At 53.8% G+C, this 21,191-nt stretch overlaps 8 protein-coding genes across 8 annotated transcripts; 5 read left to right on the forward strand and 3 right to left on the reverse strand.

Moving 5' to 3' along the window:
* Nucleotides 1–1,787: 1,787 nt before the first annotated feature.
* On the reverse strand, nucleotides 1,788–3,731 carry J4E83_004263 (uncharacterized protein; the record flags this gene model as incomplete). Its single annotated transcript, XM_049331192.1, has 6 exons — nucleotides 1,788–1,847; nucleotides 1,909–2,115; nucleotides 2,175–2,865; nucleotides 2,924–3,205; nucleotides 3,265–3,453; nucleotides 3,502–3,731. The coding sequence occupies 6 exons, from the start codon at nucleotides 3,729–3,731 to the stop codon at nucleotides 1,788–1,790; spliced, it is 1,659 nt and encodes a 552-aa protein (XP_049189738.1).
* A 1,517-nt stretch (nucleotides 3,732–5,248) lies between these two features.
* J4E83_004264 (uncharacterized protein) lies at nucleotides 5,249–6,016 on the forward strand (the record flags this gene model as incomplete). Its single annotated transcript, XM_049331193.1, has 1 exon — nucleotides 5,249–6,016. The coding sequence occupies one exon, from the start codon at nucleotides 5,249–5,251 to the stop codon at nucleotides 6,014–6,016; it is 768 nt and encodes a 255-aa protein (XP_049189739.1).
* A 2,091-nt stretch (nucleotides 6,017–8,107) lies between these two features.
* J4E83_004265 (uncharacterized protein) lies at nucleotides 8,108–8,442 on the forward strand (the record flags this gene model as incomplete). The annotated part of the gene is made up of 2 exons (XM_049331194.1): nucleotides 8,108–8,195; nucleotides 8,291–8,442. The coding sequence occupies 2 exons, from the start codon at nucleotides 8,108–8,110 to the stop codon at nucleotides 8,440–8,442; spliced, it is 240 nt and encodes a 79-aa protein (XP_049189740.1).
* A 200-nt stretch (nucleotides 8,443–8,642) lies between these two features.
* Nucleotides 8,643–10,759, reverse strand: J4E83_004266 (uncharacterized protein; the record flags this gene model as incomplete). Its single annotated transcript, XM_049331195.1, has 4 exons — nucleotides 8,643–9,217; nucleotides 9,268–10,327; nucleotides 10,377–10,432; nucleotides 10,486–10,759. The coding sequence occupies 4 exons, from the start codon at nucleotides 10,757–10,759 to the stop codon at nucleotides 8,643–8,645; spliced, it is 1,965 nt and encodes a 654-aa protein (XP_049189741.1).
* Nucleotides 10,760–11,528: 769 nt separating this feature from the next.
* J4E83_004267 (uncharacterized protein) lies at nucleotides 11,529–13,659 on the reverse strand (the record flags this gene model as incomplete). Its single annotated transcript, XM_049331196.1, has 2 exons — nucleotides 11,529–13,244; nucleotides 13,294–13,659. The coding sequence occupies 2 exons, from the start codon at nucleotides 13,657–13,659 to the stop codon at nucleotides 11,529–11,531; spliced, it is 2,082 nt and encodes a 693-aa protein (XP_049189742.1).
* A 2,107-nt stretch (nucleotides 13,660–15,766) lies between these two features.
* Nucleotides 15,767–16,854, forward strand: J4E83_004268 (uncharacterized protein; the record flags this gene model as incomplete). Its single annotated transcript, XM_049331197.1, has 2 exons — nucleotides 15,767–16,009; nucleotides 16,111–16,854. 2 exons carry the CDS (start codon nucleotides 15,767–15,769, stop codon nucleotides 16,852–16,854), a joined length of 987 nt encoding a protein of 328 aa, XP_049189743.1.
* A 1,212-nt stretch (nucleotides 16,855–18,066) lies between these two features.
* J4E83_004269 (uncharacterized protein) lies at nucleotides 18,067–19,305 on the forward strand (the record flags this gene model as incomplete). The annotated part of the gene is given in 2 exon segments (XM_049331198.1): nucleotides 18,067–18,074; nucleotides 18,090–19,305. 2 exon segments carry the CDS (start codon nucleotides 18,067–18,069, stop codon nucleotides 19,303–19,305), a joined length of 1,224 nt encoding a protein of 407 aa, XP_049189744.1.
* Nucleotides 19,306–19,866: 561 nt separating this feature from the next.
* On the forward strand, nucleotides 19,867–20,805 carry J4E83_004270 (uncharacterized protein; the record flags this gene model as incomplete). The annotated part of the gene is made up of 1 exon (XM_049331199.1): nucleotides 19,867–20,805. One exon carries the CDS (start codon nucleotides 19,867–19,869, stop codon nucleotides 20,803–20,805), a length of 939 nt encoding a protein of 312 aa, XP_049189745.1.
* Between the last annotated feature and the right edge of the window lie 386 nt (nucleotides 20,806–21,191).

Raw genomic sequence — 21,191 nt, forward strand, 5'->3', positions numbered from 1 at the left:
CCTTTCTCGGCAGTACTGCACCGGAGTTTCCACCGATTTGTGTCCTTTATGCTTACTTTCCCGCTTCCCCGGCCCCAGTCCATATCGCGAGAGCATCCGGAGGTCGAGTGTTGCGCAATCACCATATGCCGTCCCGCGTACGGTGAGCGCGGCTGCGCGACATGATCCCACCGTTGGTGGCTGTCGGCGGGTCCCTGGTCGCTGGCCTCACTTTCTGACATCGCGAGCATAAACGCGCAAAATGCGTTGCGGGCAGGATGGAATGGGAATGGGTTTGTGTTTGAGTTCTGGGGCGTGATGTGGTGTTGTGAGCGTTTGATGAACCCAGTGCTGTTGTCGGGTTGGGTCTCGCCCGCATGACGCCATTGGGTCCGGACGTCCGCCTCAAGTTCACAACTGTTTACTCATGCTACCCTACATTTGAGCCTGCTATATGGCAGCGGCACGGTCCACACCTTTGTACGGCACAGCCATGGGGCTTCACTATGGACCGTAGGCTTCTCGCATTGGTGGACCGTGCCCGAGCGCTGTGCCGTAGCTGCGTGGAAGAAGAGGAGCAACTGCGATTCGCACGGAGATCCTCAGCAACGTGTGCATATACATATACGTATACCAGGAACCTGGTAACATCCATTTGCAGAACGGCATTCTTACGCGGTGTTCTTGCGATAACGGGTCATATTGCTGCATGACATAGGTAAAGACAATGCGCATCGGCTCGAACAAGGCGGCCAACTACAACCCTGTTCGGTTGGGGTACGTTTGGTCAAAGAACTGGGCTACCAAGAATGCGGCTACCGAAAACGGGATATGGCGACCTCGTGGAAAAGTTGGGATTTTGCCGCTTCGCCTGCGCAAGACCAATGCAGGACGTCGTCTCATACGGCGACAAAAGTGTGAATGCCCGCAGAACGTACCAGGATCGCGACCCCTGGAGTGCATGTCTTGCCTATGCTCAACACTATTCGTTGCTGATCGGATAAGTCCGTCCATTCGCATTCGCTCGACACTTCAGACGCGAGCTTATGACGAGCCGAATCACCCACGAAGCGAACTTCGTAACGATAGACCATGACTGCATCCAAACGCGTCATACGATTTCTATCGGAAAGTGGAGAATCGATAGGATGTCTCTCGTACCATGAGCATGTGGCACAGCTCCATCTTCCATACATGTGGGCAAGTGTATGTTGGCCTTTGCAGGCTGACTATCGACGCCACTATTGATAGGGGGAACCTGTGGCTCGAAGCGCCTCTCCCGCGGAAGCCGGGCAGAACCCAGGCCGTATAAGACGCCATTTACACCCACAGCCTTTGTCAGAGTATTATAACTTGTCGACGCTTTATTGGGTCCTCCTCGAAATCTCCACCTGTTAGGCACACAATCCGTCGTTCATTGGCAAGAACCACGGACATTCAGGCTGAACGTGAGACATGGATATCAACATCAATGCCATCAGAACGGTGAACTGACTGGGCAGACTATATATGTGGATCCGACACTGCCCCGCGTTGCCAAACCGGCGGTAAGGCCAAAAGCAGTGGTGTGGCTATAGCACTGAGTCTTATAGATATTGGAGACTGTCAGCCCACCTGAGGCATGAACCCTGTGTAAGGGACGGATAGCGGACGGCACTGGAAGACGCAGCGGCCCGAGTGTATACAAGTCACCGGGATGCGTAAGCGCAGGTGTCTTCGTTAGAAATAGTTCATTATTCTCCATACGACGACGCAGAGAAAAGCATCACACCAGTTGTGGATATCTAAGGCTCCATTGCACGTGTTGATCATGAGAACTCTCCATTGGCCTCCCCGGCATCTAGCCAGCCGCGGCACATCTCGACTGCCTAGTGAGAAATTCAAGTCAGCAACTGTCACTCTTGGCTCTGGTTCGTGGAATCTGCTTACCCTTCCCCACTTCTTGAACATCTTCTCGCCCACCTCCTTGTCGACATTCGGCTTGAAGACCATGCGGTCTTTCTGGTTAATCTCCTTCAGTTCGTCAAACTCCTTCCATACGTCGACCGCAAATCCAGCTGCAATGGCTGCGCCCAGGGCTGTGGTTTCGCGCATGGCGGGACGGTCGACGGGAATACCGATGATATTTGCTTGCGTCTATCGAAAACAGTTAGTGGAGGCCGCGTATACGGGCATGTGTAGGGAAGATCACGTACCTGCATGCAAAGGTTTGAGTTACTCATGCCGCCATCGACTGCAAGCATGTTGAGCTTGTGGCCGCTGTCAAGCTCCATGGCGTCCAGAATGGCCCTGGTCTGGAAGCAAGTCGCTTCCAAAGTCGCACGAGCGATGTGCCCCCGCTCGGTGAACTGCGTGATACCGAATATAGTGCCCTTGGCATCGTCAATCCAGTAAGGAGCGAACAGACCACTGAAGGCTGTCACAAAGACACATCCACCGTTATCTTCCACAGACGCTGCCAGGTCACTGATCTTGTGCGAGTGCGTGATGAAGCCCATGTTGTTCATGAGGAACTTGACACCACTGCCTGCGACCGCGATACTGCCCTCAAGCGCATACACGGGTTTCCGCTTTCCGCCAAAGTCGTATGCGACGGTTGCCAGAAGTCCGTGCGACGAAATGACCGGCTTTTCGCCCACGTTGTACAGCAGGAAGCAACCAGTACCGTACGTGTTCTTGGCAGAGCCGGGCGTAAACCCCTGTTGACCGACCAAAGCTGACGATTGGTCACCTAAGCACCCTGCGATGCGAACGCCTTCCAGTATACCGGTGCGCAGGAATCCGAAAGCGTCTGGTGAAGAAGACGGCACGATCTTTGGTAACTTAACCTTGTTTTTGTCGATTCCGAAGAAATCCAAGAGCTTGTCATCGTACTGAACGGTGTGCCTGGGGTTGCATGAGCGGGCTTTTTCGCTTAAGCAGAAGCATGCAAAGGATGACCTACAGGTTCATGAACATGGTTCTAGATGCATTGGTAGTATCCGTCACGTGAATTCCGGCCTCCTTTCCACCATTCAGGTTGTATAATATCCAAGAGTCGATAGTACCGAAAGATAGCCGGTTCTCGTCGTATGCTTTGCGAACGTCGTCGTTGTGGTCTAGCAGCCACCTGAGCTTGACCGATGACGGGTAGGTCGACAGGGGAAGTCCACACATCTGGAGTAGCTCGTCGGCGCCTTCGCGATCTTTCAGTTCACGGACCAATCCCTTGGTTCTGGTATCTGGCCTAGAATCGCCTGAAGTCAGTCGCTGTGTGCTCGTCTTTGGGGTGTATTCTGTACGTACCATGCGATCGCATTGCATAGTGGCAGCCCACTATTGGTATCCCAGACAACTGTTGTTTCACGCTGGTTGGTGATGCCAACTGCCTTGATGTCTTCGATTTCGTGTCCGTTGTCGAGGAAGATGTTCGTAGCCCTATCGATGCATTGCTCCACGGTGTTGATTATTTCCCATGGGTCGTGTTCATGCCATCTACGCTAATTAACCCATGTAAAGTCACGAGACATGCGCAGTACTGACCCTGACTGAGGATACTTTTGGGTGAACTCAATCTGATGTTGAGCTACGGGCTCACCGAGACCATCAAAGATGATGAAGCGGGTACTCGTGGTTCCTTGGTCTATGGATCCAATGAAGAACTGCCTCAACCTCCCCTCGTCCAGATGCGCCTGCGATTCGTCTCCAGCTTCTTCTCCCTTGGGGACTGGCTGTGGCTCAGTGTTGTGGGCGGAAATATCTTGTGTCGCCATGCTGAAAGTAGCGCTGGATGGTTTCAAATGTGTATGCGACCCGTTGTACTTATACGGAAGATGTCTTCCGTCCGCGGTCGGGGCTGTGAAATAGGTGCGACGGGTGCAGCTGTTGGTCGCGACGTGTTGCTTCCCGAAATTCGGCACCAAGAAGGGTACTGGGTATTGCGAAGGTACGGAAAAATTTCTAATCAAGCCAATCAGGTCTAAAAACCGATTCGCTTCTCTGCAGTGTCCGCGCTGAAGGATGTCTGGATTGCGCTGGGTTGCGTGTGAGTGTGCGGTGCCGCAGCAAAGCGCAATTGCCGATGACGTTGTTCCGAAGGTGCGGTGCGAAAGAGGTTTCGCGACAAAGAACACCGAATTTTAGGTGTATAAGCTTATGAGTTGAAATTGAGGTGGTAGAGAGAGAATCGCCAGGAGAGCATCGTAGGAGAACGAAGGTTTCGGTGTTTAATCGGCAGCGGAACCCGGGCGCGTGCCTTTCCTATGCGGTGTCTGCGGTATGACGCTCGAAGAGGGGTGGTTTTGCCTTTAAAGCGGGGGAGGGGAAGCGCTCCACGACCAACAACACGACAGCAAAGTCGCCCAGCCTCGTCACATGGAGCCTCAAATCTTTCAGCCTCTTCCGAGCTCGAGAGGCAAGCCGTTGATCGGTCTCAGCATCGTCGATCAGGCCAATGCTAGCAAAACTAGACTCTGCGCCCGGCAAAGCATCCGCGCGGGTGTCAGTGTGACTTCACATACAGCGGGTCGCGAGTCCAACAGATCCACATAAGACGACGCCGTCGTGTTTTCTCCAGTGGGACTCCAGGGGGCTCCGGTGGGATACCCGCATCGAACCCACCCAGAGCCTCATCAATTTACCAGCTTCGGCGGTATCACAACACGCGCACCGTGCTCACGATCTTGACAATAAGGGTTGGCGGGTTGCTCCAAGCTCCAGGAGTCCTTCACCGACCTTCCAACACCTTGGTCACCAGGCTGTCCACGACGCTCTTTGCTTCCAATGGACTAATGCGATGTCAGCAGAAGCTGTTCGCCTTCGGCAATGACTCGCTATCGTGCTGTGCCACCTGGGCTTACTACGCTTACCACCATGCGAATCGATGATTTGGATGGCTCCATGGATGGCATTTTGCGCGATGCACGCGAAAAGTCCGATGTCAATCACAACAAACATGCCATTGACGATCTGATTGCAATATCCATGGCTCCCCGCGGATGATCTGGACTTTGGAATGGGTCACCCAGCGAAGCTTCGAGACACAGAATTTTGGAACTCGGAGGTATGAGCATCGGAGCTGACCACGCGTTATGTGTGATGTGGTGCCGAACATGGGATAGTTATCGGTATAAAGTTAGGCATCCGTGCCAAGTGGAGCTAAGTGGGTAGGACTCGTAATGGCGGAATGCCAACCCAACGTTGGGATCGCGAGGCACGTGATCCTCTGCATGGGGAAGGTCCGAGCGTGTCCTTTCCTCCTATCTCAAACCCACCTTCCTACCCGACGGCCATGTCCATATCATTGCTGCCCAAGGAACTTCGCCTGCAGATTTGGTCGCTTGCATACCACAACGAGCCCCCTCGCCTGGTTGCGCTGGAAACGAAGCCACACGCAGAAAGTCATGACGAAACGCATTTTTGCCCACGGTACTCACCTAGCCCTGCGCCGACTGTGGTAAACATATGTCATGAGTCGCGCGAAGAGGCTCGTTACCAAGCTATCAAAGCGGACCACATCGTGGAGTTGCCGTCGGACATTCCAGGTACCGGTGGTGGCGGATTCTACTTCCGCCTCGATACCGACATCCTATTGATACAGCTGGAAGGGAAGCGCGTGAGGCATTATGACGACTCGCCCGAAGTAGGACTACTGGCTCACTTCAGACGTGCGACGGGCTGCAATCCCGAACAGCTGCAAAAGGTTGCTGTCACCAAAGTGATACTGAACGGATTTCGAGACGGTAGCCTATCCAACGTCCTTCGCGAGTTCCCCAAGATCTCGCATATGGTGATGATGCTCACAGAAGACATATGGGAAAAGGATATGGAGAAAGAGCTATTTGTTCGCGCTGCTGCGAGAATAGTGCGCATGTACAAGCTCGATTTGATGAACCGAGCCAGCAGCCAAGGCAAGACATTCAAGCCGCACCCTTTCGACGTGGATTTTGCCAGGCTTCGCCACGGTCGGCTGGATGTCGTAGCGAAAGATGTTTGGAGAGATTGGAGTGATGGAGGAGATGAATGGGCGACGCTCGATAACTCTGAACCATTCTGGTAGTCTACGGAACGTCATGATATATCCGATCACCCTTTTCCGGTAATTGAAGAAAATCCGGCGGCGTGTCTTGCGCTGCCGGCAGCTGGTGCTTCTCCGCCCAATTCCTGATCGCATCAAAGTTCCGACATGTATGGACGGTATTGAAGTCGACAAAGGCCTGCAATGGCTTGTCTGGAGGCTGATACCACACTTGACCCAGAACGCCATTGTCAACTGTACACATGAGTTGTTGCCGCAAGATGTCGAGACAATGAGCTAGCAATGTGAGTAACATCTCCAGATGTATGCAAGGACGCTGACTTACTAACGTGGTGCTTCAGGATGTTCGCATCGTTGGAAAATGGACCAAGCCCTTGCTTCTGGTAGTACTCGAAATTCCAAGAAAGGGACTTTCGCAACAGGTTCTACACATTGTCAACATCTTTCCTGACGCAGCATTCGCAAAACCCACCAAGCAATGCAGATGGTGCAAGCCTTCCACGTGTGCCGGATATCCACCTCCGTATTCCTCCTTGATTTTTACTTGATCAGAGGCAAGACCCGATTTCCCAGCCTCATCGTTTGGTACTCTCGCGGCATGGTCTAGTCATGGATGTTAAATACTGTAATCTCTGTATACCAGGAGAGCTTACAGTCGACACCCAACTTTTTCCACGCCGCATCCACTTCCGGTCCAGCGTCAAGTCGATAGGCATTGGATACCAACAAAGAACCGTTGAATTGGATCTGACTGTAGGTGATTCCGACATCACTTATGATCGGAGCTGACAGTATTAGCAGGATATTCCTCACAAGCAGCTCCTTCGGCCGTACAATACTGTGAGGTATGTCTGATACAAAACGCATCTGCATCAAGTCGCTCCCTTTGAGCTATCCATGCTCCTAGGAAGGCAGAGAGTATAGCTGTGCCGAGGAACGCGGTAGCGATTGCTAGCCATGACCAATGCCGCGTTATCTTTCGCAATGGCCGCAAATCGAGCGAGGGTTCTTTGTGCTCTGCAAGTAATCTCTCGCAGTCTTCGTTCTCTCGATCATGTTCGTAACTTGATCCCTTCTCGTTTTCGATGTTCGACATGGTGGCAATGAAGAAGAGATGGAATTATGTACACGGGTTTGAAGGTGAAGACAGAAGCGAGAGGCATGCCAAATCCAAAAGGCGACGATTAGCCATAGCCAAACATCGCGGATGGTGGTCAGTCGCACTCCCAGCTTCTAGCTCTTACCCCGCCTAAGCTGAATACGACACACGATGCACCCCTCCATTCACGATCGCTGGTGGCGTTTTAGGGCTGAGCTGGGACACACAACCACCACGACCTGTCCCGTATACCTTGTCGGAAATAATGGTCATCATCTGCGCTAAACTTCGTTCGACCAGCTTGCAGCGCGCGTGCCGCATTTTCGATAGCTGGCTTTCGAACTCGATGCCACCACCACAAGAATAGATACGGGACTAGAGCTGACAAGCAGAATCAATAGCACGAATGCCAGCTACCATTACGAGCGCCACATCGGGTCTTGCGTAATCTACAATGCAAGATGTGGTTTCCAAAGCGTCGAAGCTCTGTGGGGTTGCGGTGACATCTCTTTGACACCGAATGTCCACTACCAAGGTTCCAAAGCTGACATCCACACCGACCTCAAGTGTATGATGCTAAAGTCGCTCTCAGCTCTCCACAAACAACCATTTGTCTTTGTATAGACGACTCCATTCGGACAAAACCCTGACTACTCTCCACTCTTTCCCCAGCGCCATCCCGCTCGCTCCTCACTAAGCCCCCATACTCACGGCTTTGACCGGATCAAGCCCAATAGTCAGCCCGCCGCACATACGAGATCTAGTCTGAAATCACGCCACGGAAGAGGAAGGTCAGCGCATGATGTAGCTAAGACACGCGGGGAAGGCATGCGAGTAGGCAAGACCTAGCTTCAGGTGAGCGATCAAAGGACCTATGTACATACATATATAAGGGTGGTGCTCTTTATGCATATCTGTCTACAGCAGGACTCCATTCCTACTGCCTACCCATACAAGTCTCTCCCTCTTACTCGTTAATACCTATTTTCTCTCTTCAACCCCAAACATCAACCATGAAGTCCGTCCTATCTATCCTCGCTCTCGTAGCATGCGCTCTCGCCGCACCGGCTGCAGTTGCACAGGGTAAATACAGCACATACGGTAAGACACCAATCACTCCAGCCCTCCATCCCACCATCAACTTCTTCTGTCCTCTCTTATCTCCCTGCGCTCCACCATACTAACACCGCAACAAGGCGACTATAAGAACGTTCCCGCACCTGTAGGCGGATACGGCGACTACAAGAACGTCCCCGCTCCCAAGCCAGCAACCTACGGCGACTACAAGAACGTTCCTGCGCCTGCGGGAGGAAACTACGGGACATACAAGGGGTATGCGAAGGAGTAGAAAAGACTTATGGGCTATGAGGGTGTGTAGTATATAGAATTTGCACTAAAGCAGACTCTCGAGCTGTATTTCAGCCCAGCCTGGGGGCTTATGAATCATGAATCATGGACATCATACACATTTCCCCTCTTCATACCGTAGCAGTGACATCCATACCCTAAACATCTTTCCCATCACAGCTTTCTAGACACACAACATCATCACGCCTCAATCTTAACCCCAGGCCCAACCTCCTTTATCCTACCTTCCAGTCTCGGCGCAATAGCTTTCGTCCAATTAACCTGGAACTCCGCGCCATCTAGCTCGTCGCATAGCTTAGGGTTTCCCTTGAGACCAGCAACGCGCCACCATTTCCGCATCACACGCCTTATCATCTCGGTCTGCTTGTCTGTGAACTGTATCGGGACTCTAGAGTCGTACATCGGCCCGTCGTCTTCGTCTTCATCTTGGTCTGGGTCTTCTTCGCCGAGGGTGTCGTGTGTGTTGTCGTCGCGTTGATTCTTTTCACCAAGGTCTTCAACGGGATTGTTGCCGCGCGATTGGGTAGGCGAAGTAGGAGAAGGGTCATGGAAGGCATGACCATGTTTCTGCAGGTTCGTTTGAATAGAAGCGAATCTCGAGTTCATGGATTTGCCCCAGCGTTTCCATTTGCCGAGGACTTTCAGGGACATGAAGTATTGGCGGAGGATGGTGGAGATGAGGACGCCGTTTTCTTCCGAGACGATTTCTTTGGCGACGCCGCCCTCTTCTTCGATGAGGAGGGATGTGTAGCCATCTGAAGGGAGTTAGTAAGTGGTATGTCTTTGTTGAGGGATGGCGACGTACCTTTACCGCGGCCCATGTAGCCTCGTGTAGCAAGAACATACTCGCGCGTCTCGTCTACGGGCTCTTCGCCGATTGTCACGTTTGTTACTCGCGAATGTGGTGGTTTGGAGTAGTCGGCTTCGAACGTGATGTTGGAGACTTGTGGGAATCTTCCTTCGAGGGCTGGGTAGTTGCTGACGCCGTTCTCCAGTGCTTCTCGAATCGCCTTGCCGGTGACCTTTAGTACTACGACTGGGTCTTCGAATGGGAAGCAGTTGACCAGATCTCTGAGCTTCAATAACCCAGGTGGATATATCTGGTCGCCGCGGATTGTTCCAGCGGCCATGATACAGCATTCTGCTGAGTAGTAGTAGCGCATGAGATCGCAGACGAAATTGCCGATATTCGACTCCTTGGTCCGTACAGTTGTGAACCGGGCGTCAAGTGGCGCAGCGGTGTATCCGATCGGCTTGTCTAATCGCTTCCTGATCTCTCGTGTTTGTTCTTCTACCAGCTCCATTGCCTGGGGATCTTGTGGTATGCTGCTGACAATATCTCGCCGTATGATCTTGAAATCCCATCCTTTGCCTTCGGGCTTCCGCCATGCCTCGACATGGGAGAGCTGTTTGAAGTCGGTGCCTGAACGCAATACTTGGGTGCCGTTGATTAGGCTGTACGAGTAGTAGTGGTCATGGCCGCCGAGGATGATGTCAATCAAGCCGCCGCCGCATTGCTTTGCCAGCTTGTTGTCATTGGGCTCTCGCTGATGCGACACGCATACGATAATCTCTGCGCCCTGCTCTTTCAGGCCAGGCACAAGCTCCTTCGCAGTCTCGGACGCGCTCTTATATATGATGTCCGGTGGCAGCGCATTGATTGTGTCGAGCCACTCTCGTTCTGCGAGCCCGATGACACCGACTTTGATGCCGTTGGATGCTGTGAGCATGACCGTCTTCTTCGCGTTTCCGAGTGGGACGCCGTCGCCGAGGGCTGGATCGTGTACGTTTGCGAGGAGCCATGGGAACTTGCATTTGGCTGTGAGGTAGCGATACTGCTTGACACCAAAGTCAAGGTCGTGGTTCTGGGTTGTCGTTAGTTAAACTCGACGTTATAAACTTCGACGTACATACTCCTACGCAAGAGACGTCTGTGCCAATGTTGTTCAACACAGGAACCATGTGGCTTCCTAGAATTAGCGTCAGTCTCCTTGCGTACTCTCCTACAACTCAGCTCACTCACCTTTTGTGATACTACTCTCAATGCTTGGATTGAACGCATCTCCAGAGAAAAAGGTCAAGAGCTTTGGTTGGTCCTTGAATCTCTCGTCGTTTCTATAATAGTTGACGAGAGTTTGAAATCGAGCGTATCCGCCCACGGGCTCTCTCGACCCCGCTTCTACGTGGTAGACATCATTGTAGTGTAAGAAACGGAGGTCTGGCGGGGCATTTGGCGCGCCGCCTTCAGGCTCGCATATAAGCAGTTCTTCCGCTGAAGGGTGGTCTGTAGGTGCCATGATGAAGTTGGAGTGTATGTCATACGTGTTCCAACGCGGGAGATAGTCGTCGGGGGATTATGGTATCCAAGGCGTTCTTGTCGCGTAATCGAGCGGTGAGCACGCCCCGACGCTGCTGTGCATCATCGAACGCAGCTAGCGCTTCAGGGTCCAGGCTGAGCTGCATGGCGAGGGCGGGTGGACCAATGACGATGACGTCTTTCTAAGTCGTGGGTGGATCTGCAAGGGGCAGTTTTGAGGCTGACGGGTGCCGTACCGCTGCCGCATGGCATGTATGAGGGGTCAGGAAGGACCTCTGGAATGGCGCGCATCAACAACGGTGCTACACGAAGCTCAGGCCACTCCAGATCCCTTGCAACAAGACTTGTGAATGCATGTAGGTACTTTACTATTGAACTATTTCCTCTAATAGACGGAGCAAAGGTAATGCCTCATATACAATAATGTAGCCAGCAAAGGCGAGGGCTGTGCTTCTCGATGCCATGTGCTGGACGATGCAAAACGCCAGTGCCCTCCAAAGCGGATATCACCGGTCCAGAAATCATGATCATAAGAGAGAAGATGCGCCATTTACCCAAGCCCAGGGGGGAAACGCCGCGAAACCCACACAAGAATCCAAAGAAATGCAAACCGCGGTTGGAAGCTCCCTCTACAAAGCATTCCAACCATCCCAGAGATTTAACCTAGCCTTGCCCTTACCCTTCGGGCCTTGCCTAGACCCAGCTCCCGCTGGACCCGTCCCAGAACGCCTTGAACTCCTTCCTAATTCCTATTGCCTACTACTGCCTGGACGACCCCCCTTGGCCTTGGTCTTGGTGTGGGTCTCCTTGCACTCGTCACTGCAGAACCATTTGGTCCGGCCAGTGGGCGGTTTGTCAAGGTTGACGCAAGCAAGGTGGAACCACTCGCGGGGGCAGTCGTCGTTGTCGCAGGCAATCATGTTGCCATACGACACTTCGTTGCAGTAGCAGTATCGGGGCTCGTCGCCGTCTTCCTCCGCTTCCGATTCGGGCTCGGCTTCTACCTCGGCTTCTTGGAATTCTTGTTCTTGTGCGACGGAGCTTGCGGCGGAGGACGGAGGGTTCGATTTCACGTTGGGAACGGGTTTCATGGCGGGGGAGGCAGTGGCAGTAGCCGGTTGCGTGTTCTTCTTGTGGCCTCGTTTCGACCCGGTGCCTGTCGTGCTGTTGTTCTCGGATGAGGTGTTGGAGTTGGAGTTGCCATTGTTCGCGTTGCGACTGCTGCGACTTCTCGCCATTGATATCTCTGGGAACGCGCCAATGACAGGCGTCGCAGTCTTTGAAGTGCGACCGGGCCTTGCAGAGGCTGCTGCCGGCACAGGAGGATCAACGTCCATGCTCTCTGGCTCAGGCTGTCCTAAGTCTTCCAACTTCATGTTGGATGTGTCAAAGGGCGGCGGGACCTCTGCGCTCTCCTTTGGAGTTGACGCGCCCTTTGCCGAGGCATTGTCCCGCACGATCCCAGCAGCCTGCTCAAGCTCTGTAATGACATTGCTAGTAGCGGCTTGTTGTACGGAATGAGAAGAGGAGGGGCGCCGTGCCGCAGGAGCCTCTTGGTCTTTGAGCGACGCCACCGAGTTGGCTGTGGAGTTCTTCCGCGCACGTGCAGACAACGGTCGATCCGATGCACCGGCAATTGCTTTGTTGATGGCAAAATTGGCGGCCAGGGGGGACGATGCCATTGGGGGCGAATACGGCGGAAGCGGGTTCTTGCGTTGCGCAGGCACGGGAGCGGCACGCGGTTTGCGCTTCGCTGCGCCGCTCTCTGGACCTGGGGTACCCCGTGGGCTTGAGCCACCTCGTACGCCGTTGCTGGTAGCTTTCAGAGCATTGCTTATTGATCGCTCCATGGCCGGGGCAGCTGGTACCGCTGCAGCGAGGGCCTTTTCGGTCTTCTTTCGCTTGCCGTGCGGACCTGCGCCATTGCTCGAGATGCCCAACCCGAGGTTCCTGCTGTCTGGCCCTGCTGGCTCTGCGGGCATGGGCTTCCTCTTCTGTGGCTTCTTCGCGGGTCGGTCGTCGAAGTCGGAATCGACCTGGTGATGACGACTGCGCTTGTTGGCCTGCATGGCTTCGCGTCTGGCCTCGCTCTTCGCCGCGATTGAGTCGACGTCATGCACGTGCTGGGCTGCCGCGGCCAGATTGTTCGCCGCAGCCACCTCGCGCCGTTGTCGCTCGTGGTTTTGGCCGCCCTTTTTCTTCTCCTCCTTGTCCGCGTATGCCCAGTGTGTGAGGCTGCCGTATCGCGCTTCGTCGCTGATTTCGCCGTCGAGCTGGGAGAAGGAGTGGTGCATGCGCATGAGGCCCTTGTCTTTGGTGGCTTTGGCGCCCTGGAGGACTACCAGCTTCTCGTCGAGCGTGGGGAGCATATTCGCGATGAGCATTCTGAGGCGAAAGAAGAGCTGGCGCTTCTGGATCGCCGCCTGCTCTTCGGGGGAGAGGCTGTCGGGGTTGGATGGGTTGAGCTGCGAATGGTGAGCCTGGGGTAATGACGTGCGCTCAAACAAGACGTACATTGGTATTGTTTTCGGATGCTGTAGAGGCCTGTTCTACAGCCGCCAGCTGCGCCTTGGTGGTGACGGGCTGCTGGGCGATCTCGTCAAGCAGCTCCGTGAGCATCTGCTCTGGGTCGTGGAGTTTCGCCTCGACTTCCTTGAACATGGAGAAGTGCTTGATTATCTCCTTGGGGAATGCGTCGACGGCGCCGGTAAAGTGTGTGAGGGCGGGCAGGAAGCCGGGCGCGCTGTTGGACGCTTCGGGCGTCTGCTCCATCCCGCTGGCGGCGAGCCGGCCGGCGAAGGTGCGCGCATAGTAGTTGGTAGGTCGGACTGTGGCCCGCCCCTGTCTCGTAGACGTTCGAGTGCCTGTGGTGGGCGGCATGGTGGCTGTGAGGGCGCTCCGTGGGTTGCAGGGCGAGGAAAGTGGCCGCGGACGCGCTCAGCTCAGGATGCAGTGTGTAGAAAGAAGTTGCGTGGTAGGAATGACGTGTGGGCGCATCTCAAGCGATAAACAGTAGTTTGCTGGCGTGTCCCGCGATTTGCCTGTGGGTGCTGTGCAGCGTGACGATGCGCAGAACAGGAGCTCCTCACTACCACTTGACGCTACAAGCGCGAAAGACGCTAGGCACTGTCTGTTGACGGGTTGCGCACGTGACTTGCGTTATCGGCGGGAGCCCGATAGTGACATAAGCCATCGTGCCATCTCCCTCCCACCATCACCATCACCACCCTCGAGTTTAACCGTCTCCCCTTCCCCAACCACACGGGGCATACGGAGCTACCATGCTCTCGGTACTGACCAGATAAGACACCCACAACAAACTTTCTTTCATCGTTACTTTACTCTACGCGCCGGCCGTGTTGGTACTTGCCGCAGTCGCACGCGTGACATGGTCCGCTATCCTCTACGTGGAAATCCCTTTCGTAACCGTCCGTCCCATGTCGGTTCAGATCGCATCGGTATCGCTGAGGTATGCAACGGGACATATGCAGTCGTGTTACTCTGGATAATTGTTTCGAAGTTCAAAGTCCCGGAGATAAATGTCGAATAGTAACACAGAGACTCAGCCTCATGCACGCTTTTGGCCCCGATCCGCGGTTCGCCCCGTATTTCTCCAAAGGCACAAGTCCAAAGAGTGCAAAAGAACTAGTACTATTTCCACTATATTTAGGAGTATCCGCCAATTGAGTAACTTCCCATAGCCGCCGTCGGAATGCGACCTATAGCAGCTTGGAATCCTTCGCGGCGTAGCCAATTGGGTTCGGTCCGGAGATCGTAGTGGAGGAGCATTGCCGGCCTTAAGCCTCAGACGTATACGGTATCTCGCCAGGCACATCAGATTTGCGCATTCTAGATTGGCTGGATCGCATAAGTGTTTGATCAATAGTTCTCGACACAAGCGCTGCGCGGTTACGACCTCGGAACCTTGGAAGGCACTAAACTTATCAAAACCTAGACAACATGGAACTAGAACGGGAACGGGAACCAACTCATGCCACGCCGTAGATGCTCGTTTACATCTACCCTTCGGCAAGTAAGTCTCTTCACAAGGGTCGGGCTGGCGAACTGTTGGCACGAGCCCTGATTGTCGACTCTGAGCTCTTAGACGTACACCATCGCGGTTGGGTCGGTTAACAGTCACTTGGGGGCCGTCATAGATGCGTGGAGGATTCGTTTGACTCAATCGTATTCGAACTTCCATGTCACGTCTGGAGACTTCATTCCTAGGCTTCAATCACCGTATGCGTGACTCCATTCCTCTCACTCCTTCACTTCATTCAACCCTACTCGAAGGTTTGCCTGGTTCGTATTCTGTCAATGTGGGTACTGTAACAACATTCCGCGGGCCTACTCTGAGTGTAAATCATCCTTCAGTAGCGGCACAGCTTCAATATTGCCTAGTTGCCACTCGGGTTGGCGATTGCGGCGATTGTTTCATCTTCCCGACCATTCCATGATTAATATCTTCAAGTGTTGGACTCACACGGGTCGCGATCTCGAGGCGTCATACGCGGCTCGAAGAAAAGGCTGGCCAGGGCTTGAACAAACGATTGTCTTGGCAGGGACGTGTATCGCGAGTCTCACGGGCTCATCATTGGCCCAGGTTACCAGGCAGATGGCAGTTCAGCGGGGCTCAAGCGGTCGAGCGGTCTCGGGCCGCAGTGCGTTGCATTGTACGACGGCACATGTGAATCACGGACAATAGTCAGGGACGTGGTTGAGTCCGTCCTGAGGTGACGGTGGGTTGCTCAGGCGGTCTGTTCAAACAGTAAAAATTGGTCACTTGAGAGTCACCTTCACTTCCCATCGGCCTGCCGCGATTGCACCGCCGCCTCCCACCCTTTCTCCCACTTATAACCCGCCTCCGCTCACCTCCCTCGAGACTTTCTTAACAACAGACTGAACTCCCGTCAACAGCAGTGCAGCCGACCGTCCTTCAACAGTCGTCCCTCTACTAGTAATATATCTACCCACGGACTCAGTCAACATGTCCACCGACTACATGATCAAGACCCCCGACACCGCCGCTGGCGCTACCTTTACGCCTGAGGTCACTCAAGCCGACACCATTCGCAACAAGATGTCTGTCGACAATCTCGTCGAGAGCCCGAGTGATTCTCCTGACATCACCTCGGCGCTCATACTTGCACCACCTTCCACTCCCAAGTCGACCAAGGAAGAGCCTTCATCGCCCACTGTCAAGACTCCTGACACCGTCATGACCGACGTCGTAAGTGCAAAGCCCCCCCATCCGCACGCATCTCGCGCAATGTGCGGAGTCACCACTTCACCATTGAATCCACAGACTGACCGAGTATCAACTGAGTAAAGGTCGAGCCCGACGCCTCTGGTGATGAGTCTCTCGACGATGGCGAAGACGTACCCGATTCCCAGCGCGAGTTCCTCTGCATGAACGACGAGCATACCCGCTGCATGACTGGCCAGTACACCAAGGACCTGTCGCGCAAGGTCATCTCCGACCACTTTGGCCGCAACAAGGCGTGTACCCGCGACGTCACCGACTGGCCTCTCTTCTGCCGCAAGCACTACCAGCGCGCGACCTACAACAAGACCAAGTGGCAGATCCGCAAAGTGCAGCTCATCCTCCGCCAGTTCGAAGTCATCGAGAAGCAGTTCCCAGGCACCACCTACGACATCGCCTTCAAGAAGTCCGAAGAAGCGCGTCTAAACCACTACTCCCGTCAAGTCGCCGCCGGAGCCAAAAATGACCAAGCCGAGAAGAGTGTCCACCCCAAGATCGGCAAGCACTTCGAGGCGCCTATCGACGTCCTCCGCGAGCTAGACCAGTGGCTCGGCTTCAACAAGACCTACGCGGAAGTCAAGAAGATCGTCGACGTCATCCTCCAGATGCTCGAAGAGAAGGAGACCGAACAAGTCCCCTCCATCGAGTTTCTCCCTAAGCTCCCCGGCAAGACTCCGTCGCCCAAGAAGACCCCAGCCAAAGCCCGCACACCCAAGTCGCCCAAGTCACCCAAGTCACCCGCCAAGTCGCCCAAGACACCTACCCGCGTCTCCAACAAGGGTTCCGTCAAGAAGACTTCAGCAAAGGCTTAGCTCTACCATGGCGTCGCCGCGCCCAGCATCGCGACCACCGTCGCATCACGTCACTCCTTCATCCGATTGCCATTGCTTTCACGCGGCTGAGCTACCGACACTCTAATCTTCCTTTGAGTGTCCTAGCAACATGCACGCACTACTACCATCTTCACTATGTTCACAGCATCTGCAATTTTCACTCTTTCGATCCACATGTCTGGCACCATCACGACTGTCTTCGCACACGCTATATGCTGTCGCCCCTCATGTATCAGCGTTTTCCAACGCAGGACACAAGACTGTTCGTATGGGCGATGGCCGAACATGTACTTATTCACTCACGGCATGGGTGTTCTTTTTACTTCTATACCCTCATCTTACGATGGCGACTTGTCTTGTCTTGTCTCTTGCATTATAGGTAGATTTTGGCGGCGTTTAGGCATAGGGTGTCTTTTTCTGGGGGCTGGAGTCAGGGTGTGGGCATGGGTTCGGCCTCACTGGGTCTGTGGTACTATGGTTTCACGGTTGGGGCGTTGGGTATATACTACGGTAATCAAATTCAAATCTCTCGTTAGAAATGTGGATTGTTGCATTCTCCGCATTCCTCGTTGTGACATTGACCTGAACGTTACGGTTGGCATCGCCATCGACCATCGACGTTGGCACTCCATGCACTGTCGTCACTCACGTTACACACATCATCTGCAAACTCCCGTTCCTGCATATGCACACTGCACATGCACCATGCATCCCCGGACGGCTATTGCCTCGTCTGCATGTGTGTCACCGATACTGTCTACCGCCTGCCCCCGCCGCACGCTCTTTGGTGTGTACCTGCATTTTGAGTCAGACTTCGGGGGCGGTCCTTTTTTGTTGTGACTGTGCCGCAGCGCACTGTCTCGCTTGACTGGTTGGTGAGGCTGGCCCCCTCGTGGACGCGCTCTCCCCCACATGCAACGCATCCTGCGAGTCGGGCCGAGGGTGTGGCGCGGGTTTGTGTCTCACTGCGGTGTTTTGTCGCGTGATGGTATGGGGAGGATACGAATGGGTATGTTGTGGTGATCATTGCTGCATTTGCTATACAGACGCATCTTGACTGGCTGTCGTGATAGCGACAGAGGCCGGGCGCGGCATCTCACCGCATCTCGAAAAGCGTGCAAGTGAGTGAGGTCTACGGCGGAATCAACATTACTACGTGGGCTTCGACTGAAAGCACGTGTCGTTATGAAGATGCGATTGTATGTGCTGATCAGCTTCTCCTCTACAATCGCATCCAATTTGTCTTGGTCAAAATCAGCGACACGTCTATCCATCCTCTACCTCAATTCTCCGAAGATGGTTTCCAAAGACATCGAGCCCTGCGGCAGCTGGAGTGGAGACTTCACTTGGGATGGCTACTTCATGCGGATGCACATGAAAACTGTGACCCGAAAGTACGACATGCACGATCCCCGCACATGGCCTTTGGTGCGTGCAACCATTTCGACGGAGACGGGTATAGACTATGGGCGAAGCAAAGTTCCTCCCGAGTATCTAGTGTACGAACAGGCGCTCATGAAAGATAACGACCAGTATCGACCTCTCCAAGGTCAACGCAAGAAGTATAGTTGCGGCGATGAAACAAAAGGGTCGATGGTGAACCTCTTCCGTTACTGGCCGTTCAACTACAACCTTAAAGGCGAACTGAGAGGATATCCGCATATACCACCTGAAGAATTCGAGGAATGGGTGAGTCACTACGGTCGTGGCGTACGTACTACAACAGAAGAGATGGATGTCAAGAAAACAGTCGATAGCGCAACCCTGGACGCGACTACCGATACTGACTCATCTGAGGAAGCTATCAATGATATCATGAAGATGCTGGACAGCACAGACACAGTAGCCTCCAGCAGAGTAACCGAACTGGAAGAAGAACTCGACAAGACCAGGAAAGAGAGCTTGGAGGCAAATCTCAGAGCGGGTCGCGCGACAAAGCACGCTGCTGTGATAAGAGACAGATACACAGTTTCGGTCCGAAAGTTCTCCACACAGGTCCGCGAACAGCTTGATGTGTACAATAAACACTATCGCAACTTCGTTTGCCAAGAGCGCACCAACCTTAGCAACTCAAAGAAACTGTTGGCGACTATGACATCGAAATACGAGGAAACGAAGACAAGAGCGGAGGATGCAGAAAAAGCCAGCGAGGAGCTCGGAGAAGCTACAGCTAACCATGAGAAAGACTTGGAGAAGAGCAGGAAAGAGATCGAAAGACTCGAGGCTGAAGTCAAGCAAAGCAATGAGAATATCGCGACAGCACAGCGAGAGACGGTCGCAGCAAAGCAGGAAGCACTTATGGCTAAACAACAGATCTTGAAGATTCGAGAAGAACTGACGAAGAAGATGTGGGGTACAGATCTCCTAAAGAGGAAAGCGGGAGAGGACCTGGCGAAAACACCGCGAAAGAAGCCAAAGAAGGAGGTTTGAGAATTGCGGTAGCAACATAAGGGGGGTGCGCGTGTCGAGTTATTGGTATCAGCGTATGCTGGTCTGTTCGGCAACAAAAGTTGGGGAATGCGACAGTTTGGGTAGAGCTACCGGTTCAGTAAAGCCCGACTACGTCATATTAGTTTATCTCGGAACCGTCTTGCTTTGAATTCTTTATCGCTGCCTCCTGGTCCATTAGGCCTGTCGGTAGCGTGTCATCTCAGTCTCATATCCCTATCCAATGCTCTTATCCTCAATAGATTTAACGATCTTGCGGTCAATACGAGAAATATAGCAAGGTTCCATGGCAACCAGTAGTGAAGATGGCTCGTGGTGAAGGTGAACGAGGAGCGCTGGCCCTCTCACCGCGAATCTTCCAGACTAACCGAAAGGGCGGAAGTTTGATCACGACGAACGACCTCTGTAGCTAGCAACACTTCTCCTGCCTCTTCCGATTGACGACAGCAGCACCTCGCCCCACGTTTCTCGTCAGAAACTCTCAAGGTAGGTCAAGCATAGGCGTCAGCGCAGCACAAATGACTGACACGATCGCGACGCAAGATGGCACCTCTTCCGCGCTACGAGGGCACCTTCAGCTTCGTCTCGTCAAGATTGTATGCGAGCATAAAGCGCGCCATCCCTACCTACGACAAGGGAGACCCAAAGACCTGGCCCTATGTTACTCTGTCAACGATCGAGAAGCTTCGCCCGTACCAAGGATATCCGGATCTGCCTACGGGAGTAGCGTACCAACGAGAAGCGATGAAGCGATACGAGAACATGTACACACCACAAGAGCGAGCAATTGCCGCCTCCGTGAATGGTCCTTTGCACCAGCGGTACCCGTACAACTACGACCGATTCGACGAGCCAAAAGAGAAGGTCGGTATGTCGGGGGCTGAATATCGCAGCTACATGGCGAATGCTACTCCAATGCCGTCTACCCCACGCGTGCGCGAGCGCGAAGAATGGGAGCAACACATCCCCGACAGCGCAATCGACTGCTCCACACCCCATCCTCACCGCCAGCCATCAGAGCCCGATTCCCCAACCCCAGCCACCCGACCTATACCCCCCTCCCGCTGCACCGCCAAATCCTGCACAGAAACCCGCCGCGAAGCCGCCAGACTCCGCGGCACCCTCTTCGACAAAGACTCGCAACTCCTCAGCTGCCAATCCGACCTCAAAGAATACGAGACAACCGAGAAGTTGCGCCGTCGTGCTTTGGAAGACGCGGAGTACGAGGTCGAGAAGGAGAAGCAACGGGCTGATGCTGCGGAGAGGGAATGCATGCTACGTGTGGAGGGAAATATCAGGTTACAGCAGCGCGTGAGGGAGTTGGAGGGAAAGGTGAAGCAGGCGCAGGATTTGGATGGGTATTGTGTTGAGTTGGAGGGGGAGATTGAGAGGTTGAGTAGGGTGCGGGAGGGGGAGGGGGAAGAGTCTGATGATTGTGATGATGATAGGTCGCGCAAGAGGATGCGGTCTGAGAGTTTGTAGGAGGTCGCATGTTTGGATGTCGCGGTCGCGTTCTCGCGATGCATGACTGCCGCGGAGACGCCGCACACGCGAGATTTCGGCAGCGCTAGCCTATTACGTTGCGAACGCCTTCCCCGCTCGATGCGTCATTGTCGTCAAGTGTCAAGTGTAGTTATAAACTCCGCTCTGCGTCACTCGATTAGGCAAGACATTTGCTCTGGCATTGCTCTGGACCGATGCACTGATTCTGAATTTGTCAGACCACGCCCTACAGCTACATCTGCATTAGTACACGACACGAGAAGAAAACCGCTCTAGGGCTTGGTTACTACACTGCAAGAGAACGACTTGTGAAGCAAGTATCCTGGAGTTCACTCATCTTCCTGAGGTCCTGCACAAACCGTCCA

Source organism: Alternaria metachromatica (genome assembly GCF_023757995.1).
Source record: "Alternaria metachromatica strain BMP 0045 chromosome Unknown scaffold_7, whole genome shotgun sequence".
Classification (NCBI taxonomy): Eukaryota; Fungi; Ascomycota; class Dothideomycetes; order Pleosporales; family Pleosporaceae; genus Alternaria; species Alternaria metachromatica.